Source organism: Lepus europaeus, chromosome 10, assembly GCF_033115175.1.
Source record: "Lepus europaeus isolate LE1 chromosome 10, mLepTim1.pri, whole genome shotgun sequence".
NCBI classification, from domain to species: Eukaryota; Metazoa; Chordata; class Mammalia; order Lagomorpha; family Leporidae; genus Lepus; species Lepus europaeus.
In genome coordinates, this window is record NC_084836.1 from 69290133 (window position 1) to 69310141 (window position 20009).

General features: G+C 39.4%; 1 protein-coding gene across 1 annotated transcript in view; it reads right to left on the reverse strand.

Annotated features, from left to right (window-relative positions):
- TMPRSS12 (transmembrane serine protease 12) overlaps positions 1-20009 on the reverse strand; it is a 48718-nt gene that overhangs the window by 1806 nt on the left and 26903 nt on the right. The window contains exon 4 of the mRNA XM_062202212.1: positions 7052-7194. Coding sequence (XP_062058196.1) covers positions 7052-7194 — 143 coding nt within the window. The remainder of the gene's footprint in view (positions 1-7051; positions 7195-20009) is intronic.

The following is a 20009-nucleotide window of genomic DNA, read 5'->3' on the forward strand; positions in this document are numbered from 1 at the left end:
AATTTGAAATGGACATTGTCTAAAGATATACAAACTTCAAAAAGGAGAAATGTGTTTTGTGAAATTGTATAAAGAAGATATTACTAATATGCAAAGGTGCTAATTGTTAGTCATTAGGGAATGCAAATAAAATCACAGTGAGATACCAATTGACATCATCAAGGATGGCTATAATCAAAAAGACAGGAAATAACATTACTGATAAGGATGTGGAGAAATTAGAACTCTTGAACAATGCTTGTGGGAATGTAAAATGGTGCAGCCACTATTCTTAAGTGGAATTTTTAAGAGAAAAGAAGGGCCGGTGCCATGGCTCAACAGGCTAATCCTCCGCCTTGCGGTGCCGGCACACCAGGTTCTAGTCCCAGTTGGGGCGCCGGATTCTGTCCCGGTTGCCTCTCTTCCAGGCCAGCTCTCTGCTATGGCCCAGAAGTGAAGTGGAGGATGGCCGTGGCAGCCATTGGAAGGTGAACCAACAGCAAAGGAAGACCTTTCTCTCTGTCTCTCTCTCACTGTCCACTCTGTCTGTCAAAAAAAAAAAAAGAGAGAAAAGAAGGATATATATAAAATATGTACACAAATGTTCAAAGGGATATTACTAGTAAGAGCCAAAAAGTAGAAACAGCCAAAATGCATGAATGAATATGTCCACTCAATGGTATATTGTTTGATAACAAAATGAACAAAGTACTGAGATATGTTACAACACAGATGAACATACTAAGTGAAAGAAACTAAGTGAAAGGTTGGATTATCCCCAAAACATGCAGTATAGGCAATGTCCAGAATATATAACTCTATGGAGATTAGTGGTTGCCAAGTTCTGGAGGCAGGTGGAAGGGGAATGGGAATGAGTTCTGATGGGTCTGAGTTTCTTTCTGTGTTGGTGAAATGTTCTACAATTACATTGTGGTGCTGGTTGTACTATCCTATAAAAATGCTAAAAAATTGAGTTGTTTAGTTTAAATGGATGAATTATATCTCACAGATGATGATAAAGAAAGATTTAAGGCAAATTTTGCCCAAGGTTGACTCTGATAATAGTAAAAACTAAAATATAAGGAACAAAGAAGAGAGAGGTGGTGGAATAGGGAGGGAGCTTACTGCTCTAGGCTAAGGGAAGACAATAGTTAAAAAAGAGTGGAGAGAGTGCAATCTCAGGGAAGAGTTAGGGAGAAAACTGCAGTGGAAACTCCATGGAAAGAAGACAAACGCTGTGACTATATGGAGGGTGTGGAACTGCATCAAGAGCATGGACACAACACAGGACTCTGAAAGACAAGAGCCTTAGCACCAGCATTTGAGAGTGAGGCGAGACCAGACTGCAGCAACCCAAGCTACTGGTGATATGGCTGCAGGGAGAACCTGGTATGAGTCTGATCTGGAGCCCTGTGGGTGACTGTGTACCTGCCAACCTAGAGGAAAAATAGGGGTACATTTCTATCTTCCCATCCCCTGGACAATGGTGCCCTGCAACTGGCTGAGAGAGGACAGGCACCATTTTAGGCATAAGTAATAGGAGGAGGAGAAGAACGAGGAGGAGGAAGAAATTAGAAAAATTAAAAACAGTGTTGGAATTTTATGGGATGGTATCAAATAACCCAACATATGAGTCTTGGGAGTTCCTAAGGCGTGGAAAGATAGAATGAGTTATAAGGCCTATTTAGTGAAATAATTAAAGAAAACTTCCCCAGTTTGGAAAAGAAAGGGACATATAGGTACAGGAAGCCCACAGAACTCCTAATAGACATGACCAGAAAATATCTTCACCATGACACATTGTAGTCAAACTTTCCACAGTAAAACGTAAAGAAAAGATTTAAAATGTGCATGAAAAGAAATGCCAGATTACTTTCAGAGGATCTCCAATTAGACTCACAGCTGACTTCTCATCAGAAACCCTACAGGCTAGGAGAGGACGTTGAAATATTGTCCAAGTCTTTTTAAATATATTTTATTATCTGAGAGGTAGAGTTACAGACAGAGAGAGAGGGAGAGAGACACAGAGAAAGGTCTTCCATCTGCTGGTTCACTCCCCAGATGGCCACAATGGCTAGAGCTGAGTCAATCCAAATCCAGGAGCCAGGAGCTAGGAGCTGATTCTGGGTCTCTTACATGGGTGAAGGAACCCAAGTGCTTGGGCCATACTCTACTGTTTTTCCAGACCTTAGAAGAGAGCTGGATCACAAGAGGAGTAGTCAGGACTAGAATTAGTGCCCATATGGGGTACCGGTACCACAGGTGGAGGCTTAGCCCACTATACCACAGTGCCAGCCCCTATCCAAGTCTGAAGAGAAATAACTGTAAAGCCAGAATATTGTAACTGCAAAGCTCTTATTTATAAATGAAAGCAAAATAAAGACCTTCCATAACAAAAGAAATTGAAACAATTTGTCATCACTTGTCCAGCCTTACAAAAGATGCTTAAGAATGTGCTACACACAGAAACACAGAAATGTAGTAATTATGAAAGAATATGAAGGTGGAAAATCTCACAGTAAAAGTACAAAGGAAATCCAAAGTAAACAATAGGAATATTTATGGAAAAATGGTAGGGCCAAGTCACTACTTATCATTAGTAACCTTGAAGATAAATGGCCTCAACTCTCCAGTTAAATGATACAGACTGACTGAATGGATTAAAAAACAAAACCCATCTATTTGCTGCCTACAAGAAATACATCTCACCAACAAAGATACCTACAGACTGAAAGTGAAAGGATGGAAAAAGATATTCCATGCTAACAGAAAACCAAAAAAGAGCTGATGTAGCCATTCTAATATCAGGCAAAATAAACTTTAACACAAAAACTGTTAAAAGAGACAAAGGGCACTCTGTAACAATTAAGGGATCAATTCAACAGGAAGATGTAACTATTATAAATGTATATATACCCAATTACCAGGCATTTATCTATTTAAAAGAAATGTAAAGGAACCTAAAGGGAGACATAGATTCCAACACGACAGCAAATGAGGGACTTCAATACCTGACTTTCAGCAGTGGACAGATCAACCAGAAAATTGGCAAGCAAACAACAGAGCTAATCGACACTATAGACCAAATGGACCCAATTTATAGCTACAGAACTTTTCATACTACAGTTGCAGAATACACATTGTTCTCACCAGTACATGGAACTTTCTCTATGATAGACCACATGCTAGACCATAAAGCAAATCATGGCAAACTCAGAAAAATAGAAATCATACCATGCGTCATCTCTGACCACAATGGAATGAAGCTGGAAATCAACAACTCAAGAATCTCTAGAACATATGCAAACACATGGAGACTAGTCAACATGCTCCTGAATGAACAGTGAGTCATAGAAGAAATCAAAAGAGAAATAAAAAAAATTTCTGGGGTGCCGGCACTGTAGCACAGTGGGTTAACACCCTGGCCTGAAGTGCCAGAATCCCAAATGGGCACCAGTTTGAGACGTGGCTGCTCTACTTCTGGTCCAGCTCTCTGCTATGGCCTGGGAAAGCAGTGGAAAATGGCCCAAGTCCTTGGGCCCCTGCATCCGCATGGGAGAACTGCAAGAAGATCCTGGCTCCTGACTTCAGATCGGCACAGCTCTGGCCGTTGCGGCCAATTGAAGAGTGAACCATCTGATGGAAGACCTCTCTCTCTCTCTCTCTCTCTCTCTCTCTCTTTCTCTGCATAACTCTGACTTTCAAATAAATAAATAAATCTAAAAACCATTTCTGGAAATGAATTAAGATAATACAACATATCAAAACTTATAGGATACAGCTAAAGCAGCGTCAAGAGAGAAAGTTTATGGCAATTGCTGATGACAGGATTCTGTATATAGGGGACCCAAATGACTCCACTAAGAGACTATTGGAATTCATCAAAGAATTTCATAAAGTGGCAGGATTCAAAATTAACACACAAAAATCGATGACAGAAATACACAGGCAATGCCACGACTGAGAAAGAACTTCTAAGGTCAGTCCCATTCACAATAGCTACAAAAAAATTAAATACCTTGGAATAAATTTAACCAAGGATGTCAAACATCTCTATGATGAAAATTACAAAACATTAAAGAAAGAAATAGGAGACACAGAAAAATGGAAAAATCTTCCATATTCATGGATTGGAAGAATCAATATCATCAAAATGCCCATGTTACTGAAAGCAATATACAGATTCAATGTGATTCCAGTCAAAATATCAAGGACATTTTTGTCATATCCAGAAAAAACAATGCTGAAATTCTATAGAAACACAGGAGACCCTGAATAGCTAACGCAATCTTTTTTTTTTTTTTTTGACAGGCAGAGTTAGACAGCAAGAGAGAGAGAGAGAGACAGAGACAGAGAGAAAGGATTTCCTTCCATTGGTTCACTCCACAAATGGCTGCTATGGCCGACATGCTGTGCCAATCTAAGCCAGGAGTCAGGTGCTTCCTCCTGGTCTCCCAGAGCCCAAGCACATGGGCCATCCTCCACTGCCCTCCCGGGCCACAGCAGAGAGCTGGACTGGAAGAGAAGCAACCGGCACAGAATCCGGCACCCCAACCGGGACTAGAACCTGGGGTGCTGGTGCCACAGGTGGAGGACTAGCCAAGTGAACCACGGCACTGGCCTAAAGCAATCTTATACAACAAAAAGGTGGAAGCATCACAATGCCAGAATCCAAGACATAACTACACGGCAGTTATAATAATTTTTTTAATGCCTGCTACTGTCATTTAAAAAAAAAGGTAAATAGACCAATGGAATATAATAGAAACTCCAGAAATCAACCCAAGCATCTACAATCAACGTATCATTGACAAAGGAGCTAAAATCAATCCCTGGACAGTCTCTTCAACAAATGGTGAAAACTGAATCTCCTCATGCAGAAGTATGAAGTAAGACCCTACCTTAAACCTTACACAAATATTGATTCAAAATGGATCAGAGACCTGATACCATCAAATTATTAGAGAACATTGGAGAAAACCTGCAAGAAATTAGCATAGGCAAAGAGTTCTTGGTAAAGACCCCAAAGGCACAGGCAATCAAAGCCAAAATTGATAAATGGGATTATATCAAATTGAGAAGCTTCTGCACTGCAAAAGAAATACTCAGCAAAATGAAGAGGCAACTAACAGAATGGGAGAAAATATTTGCAAACTATGCAACTGATAAAAGACTAATATCCAGAATATATAAAGAGCTCAAGAAGCTCAAGAACAACAGAACAATCCAGTTGAGAAATGGACAAATGACTTGAACAGGCATTTTTCAAAAGGAAATCCAAGTGGCCAACAGACACATGAAAAAATGTTCAGGATCACTAGCCATCAAGGAAACGCAAACAAAACCACAATGAGATTTCACTTCATCCCAGTTAGAATACCTCTCATACAGAAATCAAGAAACAACAAATGCTGGTAAGAATTTGGGGAAAAGGTACCATAATCTACTGTTGATGGGAATGTAAACTGGTATAGCCATTGTGCAAGACTGTTTGGAGATACCTCAGAATACTGAATAAAGACCTACCATATGACCCAGCCATCCCACTCCTGGGAATTTATACAAAGGAAATAAAATGAGCATATGAAAGAGTGATCTGTACCCCCATGTTTATTGCAGCTGAATTCACAATAGCTAAGATATGGAATCAACCCAGATGTCTGTCAGCTGATGACTGGATAAAGAAATTATGGTACATGGGGCTGGTGTTGTGGCCCAACAGGTTAAAGCTGTGGCCTGCAGCACCAACATCCTATAGGGGTGCTGGCTTGAGTCCTGGCTGCTCCACTTCCCATCCAGTTCTCTGCTTATGTGCCTGGGAAGGCAGTGGATGATGGCCTAAGTCCTTGGGCCCCTGTACCCATCAGGGAGACCCAGAAGAATCTCCTGAGCCCTGGCTTTGGATCAGGCCAGCTCTGGCCATTGCGGCCATTCTGGGAGTGAACCAATGAATGGAAGTCCTCTACTCTCTTTCTCTACATCTCTCTTTAACTCTGTTTTTGAAGTGAAAAAACAAATCTTAAAAAAAAAGAAGTTATGGTATATGTACTCCATGGAAACTACACAGTGATTAAAAAAAAAAAAAAAAGAAGAAGAAATCCCATCATTTGCAACAAGATGGATACAACTGGAAACCATTATACTTAATGAAATAAGCCAGTCCCAAAAGGCAAATACCATGTATTCTCCCTGATCTGTGGTAACTAAGAGTACCTAAAAGGTATTCTATAGTAGTGAAATTCACACTTTGAGATGTGATGATTTTGAATAGCCCTTGTCTTGGTTGTTGAAGAACAGTTTTGTTTTTTTTTTTCTTCATAGCATTTGTTGAACTCTACTTAATCTTGGGTTAATCTTATGTGTATAAAGTTCATTGAAAATATATCTTTGTTTTTAAAAAAATGGAAAAGGAGAGGGAGGAGGAAAAAGGGTGAGAGTGTGGGCGGGAGGGAAAGTACGGTCAGAAAAATCACTAAGTTCCTAAATGTGTATATATGAAATGCATGACATTTGTATACTTTATTTATTTATTTATTTTTGACAGGCAGAGTGGACAGTGAGAGAGAGACAGAGAGAAAGGTCTTCCTTTTTGCTGTTGGTTCACCTTCCAATGGCCGCCGCGGTAGGCGCGCTGTGGCCGGCACACCGCGCTGATCCGATGGCAGGAGCCAGGTGCTTCTCCTGGTCTCCCATGGGGCGCAGGGCCCAAGCACTTGGGCCATCCTCCACTGCACTCCCTGGCCACAGCAGAGAGCTGGCCTGGAAGAGGGGCAACCGGGACAGAATCCGACGCCCCGACCGGGACTAGAACCCGGTGTGCCGGCGCCGCAAGGCGGAGAATTAGCCTGTTGAGCCGCGGCGCCGACGACATTTGTATACTTTAAATAAAAGTTTTCTAGGGGGAAAAAGGAACCAAGAAGATTTGGATTATTGAAGTAGTTAAAAAAGAGGGGGGAAATGATTTGGTATTTATAGACCTGTTAACTGAGAGCACCAGAAACTGACTAAGGGCCTTGTTCAGGTTTCCTTCTGGCTTTAGAAAATATTTTAAAGGGAAATTATTTGGTCTTACCCTGCAAGTATCAAAGTTTCCATTTTCATCACCTGCACAAAATGAAGTGTCAGGAATTACTCCCCCATAACTCCCCTCAGAATTACAACTCTGTTGAGAAATATAATGTACTTCTGCTTCTTGTAAGAGGATTGTGCCATTGCCTGTCAACAAAAAGAACACGCATAGGTTATTTTGGAGTGTGGACGTTTTTTAAAATGATTTAAATATTGATATTTTATTCCAAAGACTGTTTCAACAACTATGTAAAATTGTGTACATTTACAAGCAAACACACAAACACAGTACAACAGAAAGTTTGTAGGATATAGAATTAAAAGGTAAGTTTATTTTGGTGCAAAAAACAAATAAATATGAGGAGTCTTCAAAAGTGGGTGAAAATGTGTGTTATGAAAGAACTATGCATGAATTTCAAAAAGTTTTTGCACCAAAATGCACCTTTTTTTTCAACTTTTATTTAATGAATATAAATTTCCAAAGTACAGCTTATGAATTACAATAACTTCCCCCACCCCATAACTTCCCTCCCACCCACAACCCTCCCCTTTCCCGCTCCCTCTCCCCTTCCATTCACATCAAGATTCATTTTCAATTCTCTTTATATACAGAAGATCAATTTAGTATATATTAAAGATTTCAACAGTTTGCACCCACATAGAAACACAAAGTGAAACATACTGGTTGAGTACTAGTTATAGCATTAAATCACAATGTACAGCACATTAAGGACAGAGATCCTACATGAGGAGCAAGTGCACAGCGACTCCTGTTGTTGACCCAACAAATTGACACCCTAGTTTATGGCGCCAGTAACCACCCTAGGCTCCCGTCCTGAGTTGCCAAGGCTATGGAAGCCTTCTGAGTTCGCCGACTCTGATCATAACCAAAATGTACCTTTTAATACAATTTTCCATGAACGTTGAAAAGTAGCCGTGTATCTGTGTGTGTGTGTGTGTCTGGTGGTATGACTCTCTAGAAAGATCGTAGAATATTCACCTAAATGTTTATGACAGTTATCTCTGGATAGCAGAAATTTCAGGTGTTTTTTGTTACCTTTTTTCATGAATTTCTTGACGTTCTCACAAAAGGTTCTGTAAGTTTTAGAAAATGAAGCTATGTACAAACTGCCAAAGGCTGAAATGGTAAATGCTGAAGTCAATGTTATGCTGTAAATTCTAAGTCTGGTTTAATTTCCTAATGATGTCATGTCGTGAAGTGTGTTGAACATGAAAGTGAGATCAACATTTAACTCATGTAATTGCCTACATTAACTGCCAATCCATGACACAAAATATTGCTATGGAAAGGATAGGAAAATACAGGACAACAATTAAGAAACCACTGAGGACAGATTATTGTAAAATCAATGCATAGAAAAACTTCTTTTTTTTAAAAAAAAAATCTTATTCAAAAGTCAGTATTACAGAGACAGAGAGAGATAGCTATTCCATCTACTGTTTCACTCCCCAAATGGCCACAACAGCCAGAGCTTTGCCAGCCAAAGCCAGCAGCCAGGAGCCTCATCCAGGTCTCCCATGTGGGTGCAGGGGCCCAAGCACTTGGGCCATCTCCCACTGCTTTCCTTGGCACATGAGCAGGGAGCTGGATTGGAAGTGGAGCAGCTGGGACTTGAACCAGTGCCCAAATGGGATACCAGCACTGTGGTCTGCAGCTTAACCCACTGTGCCACAATGCCAGCTCAAAAAAAAATGTGTACAATAGCAGTATCTTATTCCAGGAACATGCCTCAGAGTTGTAATTGTCACAAGCAAATACTAAATTTTTATTTCTTTTTATTATTATTATTTTATTTATTTATTTGAAAGTCAAAGTTAAACAGCAAGAGAAGGAGAGACAAAGACAGAGAGAGAGAGGTCTTCCATTTGCTGGTTCACTCCCCAGTTGGCTGCAATAACCAGAGCTGCACTAACATGAAGCCAGGAGCTTCTTCCAGGTCTCTCACATAGGAGCAGAGGCCCAAGAACTTGGGCCATCTTCTACTGCTTCCCAAGCCACAGCATAGAGCTGGATGGGAAGTGGAGCACCCATGTGTGATGCTGGCACTGCAGGCTGCAGCTTTACCCACTGCGCCACAGTGCCAGCCCCTATATTTTATTTTTTAAAATATTTTATTTATTTGAGAGGTAGAGTTACAAGAGAGGGAGAAATAGAGAGAAAGATTTTCCATCTGCTAGTTCACTCCCCAAATGGTGCAACCACCATTGGGCCAATCCAAAGCCAGGAGTCAGGAGCGTCTTCTGGGTCTCCCATGGGTCTCCCAATCACTTAGGCCATCTTCTACTGCATTCCTAGACTATAGCAGAGAGCCAGATCGGAAGAGGAGCAGCTGGGATTAGAACTGGTGCTCATATGGGATGCCGGTGCCACAGACAGAGGCTTAGCCTACTACACCACAAGGCCGAACCCTGAATATTTTATATAAGCTTGGTCAGAATGTGTATTCTACACTGCTGGATGCCTAGTTGATTGATGGTGCTGTTAAGTTCAAGCATGTCTTTACCGATTTTCTGCCTAGTAGATCTAGCCCTCACTCTCAGGAGAGTGCTGAAGTCTCCACCTCTCACAATGGATTCATCTCTTTCTCTTTGCAGTTCTGTCCTCACATAATTGACTCTACTGTTAGAAGCATCACAGTAAATATGTATTCTAGGAGTACTGATTACTTTATCATTGTTTAATCTTCCTGTATTTTTCCTTGATAATTTTCCTTGCTCTGAAGTCTATTCTGGCTAAAATTAATATAGTTCCATCTTTCTTTTGATTAGTATTGTATATCTATATCTCCATCCTTATACATTCCTCCCACCCCTGTCTCTTTACTTTTATCTATATTTATCTTTACAATTAAAATGTGTTTCTTGTAGACAGCATACAGTTGGGTATTATTTTTTGATCCCATCTGACAATCTTTGTCTTCATTGATATACAAGGGTACATTTAAAAGTCTGTGGGAAAAGGAATTAAAAGCACACATCTGGCCAGCACTGTGGCTCAACAGGCTAATCCTCTGCCTTGCGGCGCCAGCACCCTGGGTTCTAGTCCCGGTCGGGGCACCAGATTCTGTCCTGGTTGCCCCTCTTCCAGGCCAGCTCTCTGCTGTGGCCAGGGAGTGCAGTGGAGGATGGCCCAAGTGCTTGGGCCCTGCACCCCATGGGAGACCAGGAGAAGCACCTGGCTCCTGCCTTTGGATCAGCACTGTACGCCGGCCACAGCGCGCCGGCCGTGGCAGCCATTGGAGGGTGAACCAACGGCAAAGGAAGACCTTTCTCTCTGTCTCTCTCTTTCTCACTGTCCACTCTGCCTGTCAAAAAACAAAAACAAAAACAAAACAAAACACATTTTTCATGAAGTTTTTGAAATCTCTTCATATTTACATCATTGTTGTTTGTCATGATTATTGATATGACTGGATGTCTCCCATATTTGTTATGTTTACTATTCATTGTCCTTAGTTTGTTTCTTTCCCCTCCATTCTTTTTCTGTCTTTTGTGCTTTTAACTGAACATTTTCAATAATTCTACTTTTTTTTTGACAGGCAGTAATTCTATTTTTTAGCATAGAAACTGAACAGGTTGAGCATCCCTGATCTGAAAATCTGAAATCCAGAGTGCTCCAAAATTAGAGATTTTTTTGAGCACCGAGATGACACCACAATTAGAAAATTCCACAGCTGGCCTCACATGAGAGGTTGAGAGATTGCAGTCAAAGTTCAGGCACAAGGAGTGGACGTGCAGCACAGTGGTTAAGATGCCCATGTCCCCCATCATAAACCTGAGTTTGTTTCCTGGCTCCAGCTCCTGACTCCAGCTTCCTGCTAATGCACACCCTGGGAGGCAGCAATGAGAGCTCAAGTAATTGGATATTGCCACCCCCATAAGACAGATTGCCTTCTGCCCAGCCTACCCCTAGTTGTTGCAGGAATTTGGGGACTAAACCAGCACATGGGAACGCTCTCTGTCTCTCTGCCTCTCAAAAAAATTTTAATGTAAGCACACTAAAAATATTTTATGAAATCGTATATAGGCTGTGTCTACAATACATAATGAAATTGTTTTTAGATTTAGGTCCCTTCCCCCATGATATATCATAATGTAGTCATATATTAAATGTTCCAAAATCTGAAAAAGTCCAAAATATAGATTATTTCTACTGCTAAGGAATATTCTACCTATAACTTCTTAGTGGTTTCCCTAGAGTTTGCATTATACATTTATAATTAACCTAAGACTACTTTCAAATAACTATACCACTCTATCGGTTGTATAGGTACCTTATGATAACTAAATATTTCTAATTTTCTCTCCTAATATCATTGATTTCACTTATACATAGCTGTAATCATTGACTATATTGTAGCTATTCTATTTTGAACAAACCATTAACTGTCAATCAGTTAAAAATAATAATAAAAAGTTTTATCTTCATTTATTCCTTCTGTAACTCTTCCTTTTTTCTTTTAAAAAAATTTTAATCAGTTTTTAACAGATTCAGTATCTTATACAGTTCTAAAAACATGATAGTCTCTTTCTCTCCTCATTCCCTCCTTTATCCTCTTCTCTCTCCCACTGCCTTTCCTTCCCCTGCCCCCCTTTTTTTAGTTTTTGAGGTATTTTAAATTTACTTACAGTTAAAAGGCTTAATACTTCACCAAATAAGAAATTTAACAGGGACTGGCACTATGGCAAAGCAGGTAGGGCCTCCACCTGTGGTGCCAGCATACCATATGGGCACCGGTTCAAGTCCCGGCTTCTCCACTTCCTATCCAACTCTCTGCTATGTCCTGGGAAAGCAGTAGAAGATGGCCCACATGCTTGGGCCTCTGCACCAACGTGGAAAACCCAGAAGAACCCCCTGGCTCCTGGCTTCAGATCAGCACAGCTCCGGCCACTGCACTCTTTCGGGGAGTGAACCAGCAGATGGAAGGCTCGCTCTGTCTCTACCTCTCTCTGTAACTCTGCCTTTCAAATAAATAAATAAATCTTGGGGCTGGCGCTGTGGCGTGTTGAGTAAAGTCACCGCCTGCAGTGCCAGCATCCCATGTGGGTGCTGGTTCAAGCCCTGGCTGCTCCATTTCTGATCCAGCTCTCTGCTATAGCCTGGGAAAACAGTGGAGGATGGCCCAAGTCCTTGTGCCCCTGCACCCATGTGGGTGACCTGGAAGAGGCTCCTGGCTCCTGGCACAGCTCCAGCTGTTGTAGCTATCTGGGGAGTGGACCAGCAGATGGAAGACCTCTCTCTCTCTGTGTCTGCCTCTCTGTAACTCTGCCTTTCAAATAAAATAAATAAATCTTTTTTTAAAGAAAAAAGTAAAAGAAAAAAATTAATAAATCTCTAAAAAATAAAAAAATTAACAAGTGAAAAGCTCCTAGTTTAGTGGGAATATAGACAATGGCTATAAACAACAATTGAATGGATCTTCCTTTCTTTATGTAGATCTGAGTTACTAACGTGTCATTTTTCTTCTCTCTAAAGAACTTCTACCATTTGTTGCAAGGTAGTCTACTTGCAAGAAACTCCCTCAATTTTTGTCTGAGAAAATTTGTATTGACTTCTGAAGGATAATTTCACAGCATGTGGAATTTTATGTTGGTTTTTTCCTCTTAACACTTTAAATATTTCACTCCAATCTCTTTTTGCTTGCATTGTTTCTGAAAAGACAGATGTGATTGGGATCTTTGCTCCTCTACAGTAAGCTGCTTTTCCTCTCAGGTTTAAGATTTTTTTCTTTATCTTTGCTTTTCTGCAGTTTGAATGTGCTATGCCCAGGCATAGGGTTTTGTTTGTTTCTTAATGTTTTGGAGGTTGGAAGCCTTTTATCATTATTCTCTGAACATCCTCCGTCTGTGGTTTGGAGTCTGACAGTTTTTTGGAAATTTTCAATCATTATTACCTCAGTTATTTTTTCTATTTCTTTCCCCTTTTTCTTCTGGCATTCCCTTTACATATACATTATACCCTTGTAGTTATCCCACAGTTCTTGCATATTCTCTTCTGGGTTTTATTTTTTTTCCAGTCTTTTTTTCTCTTCACTTTTCAGTTTTGGAAGTTTCAATTCTATTCTTATCCGTGACTGACATACTAATGAGCCCATTAAATGCACTGATTTCTGGGAAAATGTTTTGATCTCTAGCGTTTATTTTTGGTTCTTTCTTAGAATTTCCATCTCTCTGCTTTACCTTATCTAAATGCTATTGTGAATGAAATAGTGTTTTTCTTGTTTTCGGGTGGTTTATTGGTAATATATAGGAATATAATTTTGTGTTTTATATCATACAACGTTGCTGAACTTGTAACTTCTACTAGATTCTTTGTAGATTCCTCAACCTTTTCTACATTTATAGAATCATGTCATCTGTGAATGGAGACAGTTTTCTGTCTTCCTTTCCAATCTATGTGCCTTTAATTTCTTTTCTTTTTTTAACTTTTATTTAATGAATATAAATTTCCAAAGTACAGCTTATGAATTACAATAACTTCCCCCACCCCATAACTTCCCTCCCACCCACAACCCTCCCCTTTCCCGTTCCCTCTCCCCTTCCATTCACATCAAGATTCATTTTCAATTCTCTTTATATACAGAAGATCGATTAGTACATACTAAGTAAAGATTTCATCAGTTTGCACCCACACAGAAACACAAAGTGTAAAAATACTGTTTCAGTACTAGTTATAGCATCACTTCACATTGGACAACACATTAAGGACAGATCCCACATGAGGAGTAAGTACACAGTGACTCCTGTTGTTGATTTAACAATTTGACACTCTTGTTTATGGCGTCAGTAATCTCCCTAGGCTCTAGTCATGAGTTGCCAAGGCTATGGAAGCCTTTAGGGTTTCTTTCTCTTGCTTTGTGTACAGGTTTTTTGGGAAAATATATGTTTTCTTTTCTCTTGGGTATATACCTATAAGTTTAATGACTGAGTCCTATGGTGATTCTATGAAGTCCTATGGTGATTCTAAAGTCCTATGGCGACTTTCTGAGGAAGTTCCAAACTGTATTCCAACCCAGCGGCACTGTTTTATATTCCCCTCAGCAATGCATGATGGTTCGTTTCTTCACATCCTCTCTGATGCTTGATACAGTCTCATTTTTTTATTATAGTCATTCTTATGGGTGTGACATCTGCTAACTTTTAAGACTACATTTTATATCTATTCCTAGTGTATAGAAATTACATAATTTTTGTATATTGATTTTAATACCTGGCTACTTTACTAAACTCAGGTAAATACAATGGATTTTAGATTTCATTTTTATGTAGATAATAACATAATCTGTGACTAATGAGCTGTTTTATGATTTTCCATCTTTTTCTAATGTCTTTTTTTCTTTTCTAGTGACTCTTGTATCTTTTTCTTAGTATTATTGCTTTTGCTAGGAATTATACTCCATAAATGAAAATGGTGATGGCAGGGAATTGTTCCTGATTTTAAAAGAATGTTTTTCTTTAATGATGATGTTTGCTATAACTGAAAAGCAGATAGCCTTAATCAAATTAAAGAAGTTCCCATTTGTCTAAATTGTCAAGTATTTTTAACAATGCTTCTTCTGCATTTGAGATAACGTTTTTTATTCTTTAATTAATTTTGTGAATTATAAGAGATTTTTAAAATTTTTTTATTTAGTAAAAATAAATTTCCAACGTACAGTTTATGGATTACAATGGCTTCCCCCCACCACAATTTCCCTCCCCCACACACCCCTCCCATCTCCCACTCCCTCTCCCATTCCATTCACATCAAGATCCATTTTCAATTATCTTTATATACAGAAGATTGATTTAGTATATATTAAGTAAAGATTTCATCAGTTTGCACCCACACAGAAACACAAAGTGTAAAATACTGTTTCAGTACTAGTTATAGCATCACTGCACATTGGACCCTAATTTAAGGACAGATCCCACATGAGAAGTAAGTACACAGTGACTCCTGTTGTTGACTTAACAATTTGACACTCTTGTTTATGGCGTCGGTAATCTCCCTAGGCTCTAGTCATGAGTTTCCAGGGCTATGGAGGACTTTTGAGTTCGCCAACTTCGATCTTATTCCGACAGGGTCATAGTCAAAGTGGAAGTTCTCTCCTCCCTTCAGAGAAAGGTACCTCCTTCTTTGATGGCCCGGTTCTTTCCACTGGGGTCTCACTCACAGAGATCTTTCATTTAGGTCGTCTTCTTTTTTTTTTCTTTTCCATGGTGTCTTGGCTTTCCATGCCTACAATACTCTCATGGGCTTTTCAGCCAGATCCGAATGCCTTAAGGGCTGATTCTGAGGCCAGAGTGCTGTTTAGGACATCTGCCATTCTATGAGTCTGCTGTGTGTCCCGCTTCCCATGTTGGATCCTTCTCTCCCTTTTTGATTCTATCAGTTAGTGTTAGCAGACACTTGTCTTGTTTCTGTGATCCCTTTGACTCTTAGACCTATCAGTGTGATCATTTGTGAACTAAAATTGATCACTTGGACTAGTGAGATGGCATTGGTACATGCCACCCTGATGGGATTGTATTGGAATCCCCTGGTAGGTTTCTAACTCTCCCATTTGGGGCAAGTCAGCTTGAGCATGTCCCAAATTGTACATCTCCTCCATCTCTTATTCCCACTCTTATATTTAACAGGGATCACTTTTAAGTTAAGCTTTAAACACCTAAGAATAATTGTGTGTTAATTACAGAGTTCAACCAATAGTACTAGAACATAACAGAAAAAAAATATACTAAAATGGATGAAGTATTACATTGTACATCAGCAGTCAGCACAAGAGCTGATCAAGTCACTGTTTCTCATAGTGTCCATTTCACTTCCACAGGTTTCCCCTTTGGTGCTCAGTTAGTTGTTGCCGATCAGGGAGAACATATGATATTTGTCCCTTTGGGAATGGCTTAATTCACTCAGCATAATGTTTTCCAGATTCCTCCACCTTGTTGCAAATGACCGGATTTCATTGTTTTTGACTGCTGTATAGTATTCTGTAGAGTACATATCCCATAATTTCTTTATCCAGTCTACTGTTGATGGGCATTTGGGTTGATTCCAAGTCTTAGCTATTGTGAATTGAGCAGCAATAAACATTAATGTGCAGACCACTTTTTTGTTTGCCAATTTAATTTCCTTTGGGTAAATTCCAAGGAGTGGGATGGCTGGGTTGTATGGTAGGGTTATGTTCAGGTTTCTGAGGAATCTCCAGACTGACTTCCATAGTGGCTTAACCAGTTTGCATTCCCACCAACAGTGGGTTAGTGTCCCTTTTTCCCCACATCCTCTCCAGCATCTGTTGTGGGTAGATTTCTGAATGTGCGCCATTCTCACCGGAGTGAGGTGGAACCTCATTGTGGTTTTGATTTGCATTTCCCTGATGGCTAGTGATCTTGAACATTTCTTCATGTGTCTGTTGGCCATTTGGATTTCCTCTTTTGAAAAATGTCTATTGAGGTCCTTGGCCCATCTCTTAAGTGGGTTGTTTATTTTGATGTTGTTGAGTTTCTTGAGTTCTTTATAGATTCTGGTATTCAACCCTTTATCTATAGCATAGTTTGCAAATATTTTTTCCCATTCTGTCGGTTGCCTCTTCATTTTCCTGACTGTTTCTTTTGCAGTACAGAAACTTCTCAATTTGATGCAATCCCAATAGTTAATTTTGGCTTTGACTGCCTGCATCTCCAGGGTCTTTTCTAGGCAGTCTTTGCCTGTGCCTATATTTTGCAGGGTTTCTCCAATGCTCTCTAATAATTTGGTGGTGTCAGGTCGTAGATTAAGTCTTTAATCCATGTTGAGTGAATTTTTGTGTAAGGTTGAAAGGGAGGGGTCTGGCTTCATGATTCTGCACGTGGAAATCCAATTTTCCCAGCACCATTTATTGAATAGACTGTCCTTGGTCCAGGGATTGGTTTTAGATCCTTGATCAAATATGAGTTGGCTGTAGATGTTTGGATTGATTTCTGGTGTTTCTATTCTGTTCCATTGGTCTATCCATCTGTTTCTGTACCAGTAACATGCTGTTTTGATAACAACTGCCCTGTAGTATGCCCTGAAATCTGGTATTGTGATGCCTCCGGCCTTGTTATTACTGTACAAGATTGCTTTAGCAATTCAAGGTTTCCTGTGTCTCCATATGAATTTCAGCATCATTTTTTCCAGATCTGAGAAGAATGTCTATGGTATCTTGATTGGTATTGCATTGAATCTGTAAATTGCTTTTGGGAGAATGGACATTTTGATGATATTGATTCTTCCAATCCATGAGCATGGAAGATTTCTCCATTTTTTGGTATCCTCTTCTATTTCTTTCTTTAAAGTTTTTTAATTTTCATCGTAGAGATCTTTACCGTCCTTGGTTAAGTTTATTCCAAGGTATTTGATTGTTTTTGTAGCTATTGTGAATGGGATTGATCCTAGCAGTTCTTTCTCAGCTCTGGCATTGCCTGTGTAAACAAGGCTGTTAATTTTTGTGCATTGATTTTATATCCTGCTAGTTTTCCAAACTCTTCGATGAGTTCCAATAGTCTCTTAGTAGAGTTCTTTGGATCCCCTAAACACAGAATCATATCATCTGCAAAGAGGGATAGTTTGAGTTCCTCCTTCCCAATTTGTATCCCTTTAATTTCTTTTTCTTGCCTAATAGCTCTTGCTAAAACTTCCAGAACTATGTTGAATAGCAGTGGTGAGAGTGGGCATCCCTGTCTGGTACCAGATCTCAGTGGAAATGCTTCCAACTTTTCCCCATTCAATAGGATGCTGGCCGTGGGTTTTTCATAAATTGCTTTGATTGTATTGAAGAATGTTCCTTCTATACCCCCTTTGCTTAGGGTTTTCATCAAGAAAAGGTGTTGTATTTTATCAAATGCTTTCTCTGCGTCTATTGAGAGAATCATATGGTTTTTCTTCTTCAGTCTGTTAATGTGGTGTATCACGTTGATTGTTTTGCGAACACTGAACCATCCCTGCATACCTGGGATAAATCCCACTTGGTCTCGGTGGATGATCTTTCTGATGTGTTGCTGTGTTCTATTGGCGAGAATTTTATTGAGGATTTTTGCATCTATGTTCATCAGGGATATTGGTCTGTAATTTTCTTTCAATGCTGCATCTTTCTCTGGCTTAGGGATTAAGGTGATGCTGGCTTCATGGAAAGAATTGGGCAGGATTCCATCTTTTTTGATTGTTCTGAATAGTTTGAGAAGAAATGGAGTTAATTCTTCTTTAAATGTCTGGTAGGATTCAGCAGTGAATCCATCTGGTCCTGGGCTTTTCTTTGTTGGGAGGGCCTTTATTACTGTTTCAATTTCTGTCTTAGTTATGGGCCTATTTAGGTTTTCTATGTCTTCCTGGTTCAATTTAGGTAGATTGCATGTGTCCAGGAATCTGTCCATTTCTGATAGATTTCCCTGTTTGTTGGCATACAACTCTTTGTAATAATTTCTGATGATTCTTTTTATTTCTGTGGTGTCTGTTGTTACATTTCCTGTTTCATCTCTGATTTTATTGATTTGGGTCTTTCCTCTTCTTTTTTTAGTTAGTTGAGACAATGATGTGTCAATTTTATTCATTTTTTCAAAAAACCAGCTCTTTGCTTGGCTGATTTTTTGCAATGTTTTTTTGGATTCAATCCTGTTGATTTCTTCTCTGATTTTAATTATTTCTCTTCTCCTACTAGAATTGGGTCTGGTTTGCTGCAGTTTTTCTAGATCTTTGAGATGCGCTAAAAGCTCATTTATTTGGTGCCTTTCCAATTTCTTGATATAGGCACCTATTGATATAAACTTTCCTCTCAACACTGCTTTTGCCGTATCCCATAAGTTTTGATATGTTGTGTTGTTATCCTCATTTACTTCCATAAAATTTTTGATTTCTCTTTTGATTTCTTCTATGACTCAGTGTTCATTCAGGAGCATGTTGTTCAGTCTCCATGTGTTTGCATACTTTCTAGGGATTCCTGAGTTGCTAATTTCCACCTTCATTCTGCTGTGGTCTGAGAAGCTTCATGGTATTATTCTAATTCTTTTAAATTTGCTGAGATTCGCTTTATGGCCTAGTATGTGGTCAATCCTAGAGAAGGTTCCATACACTGCTGAGAAGAATGTAAAATCTTTAAATGTAGGATTGAAAGTTCTGTAGATATCTGTCAGATCCATTTGGGCAATAGTATCGATTAAGTCTGCTGTTTCTTTGTTGATCTTCTGTCCGGATGATCTGTCTATTTCTGAGAGTGGAGTATTGAAGTCTCCCAGTACTATTGTATTGGGGTCTAAGTCTCCCTTTAAGTCCCTTAACATATCTTTTAAATAAACTGGTGCCCTGTAATTAGGCGCATATACATTTATAATAGTTACATCTTCCTGTTGAATTAAACCCTTAATCATTATATAGTGCCCCTCTCTGTCTCTCTTAACAGATTCTGTGTTAAAGTTTATTATCTTGTCTGATATTAATATGGCTACACCTGCTTTTCTTTGGTTTCTGTTGTTGTGGAATATCTTTTTCCAACCTTTCACTTTCAGTCTGTATGCTTCTATGTTGGAAAGATGTGTTTCTTGTAGGCAGCAAATAGATGGGTTTTGTTCCTTAATCCACTCAGCCAGTCTTTGCCTTTTAACTTTAGATTTCAATCCATTAACGTTCAATGTGACTATGGATAGGTAGTAACTTTGCCCTGCCATTTTCCCAAAGATATTTTCTAGTATATGCTTTGAGTTTTCTATGATCTTTTACTGGTAGGTTTTCTTCCTTTACCTTCTTTCATATTGATGACTGTGTTTCTGTGTTTCTGAGTGTAACACATCTTTAAGCATCTTTTGCAGGGCCGGACGAGTGGCTACAAATTCTTTCAATTTCTGTTTGCTGTGAAAGGTCTTTATTTCACCTTCATTCACAAATGAGAGCTTTGCAGGATATAATATTCTGGGTTGGCAGTTTTTCTCTCTTAGCACCTGGGCTATGT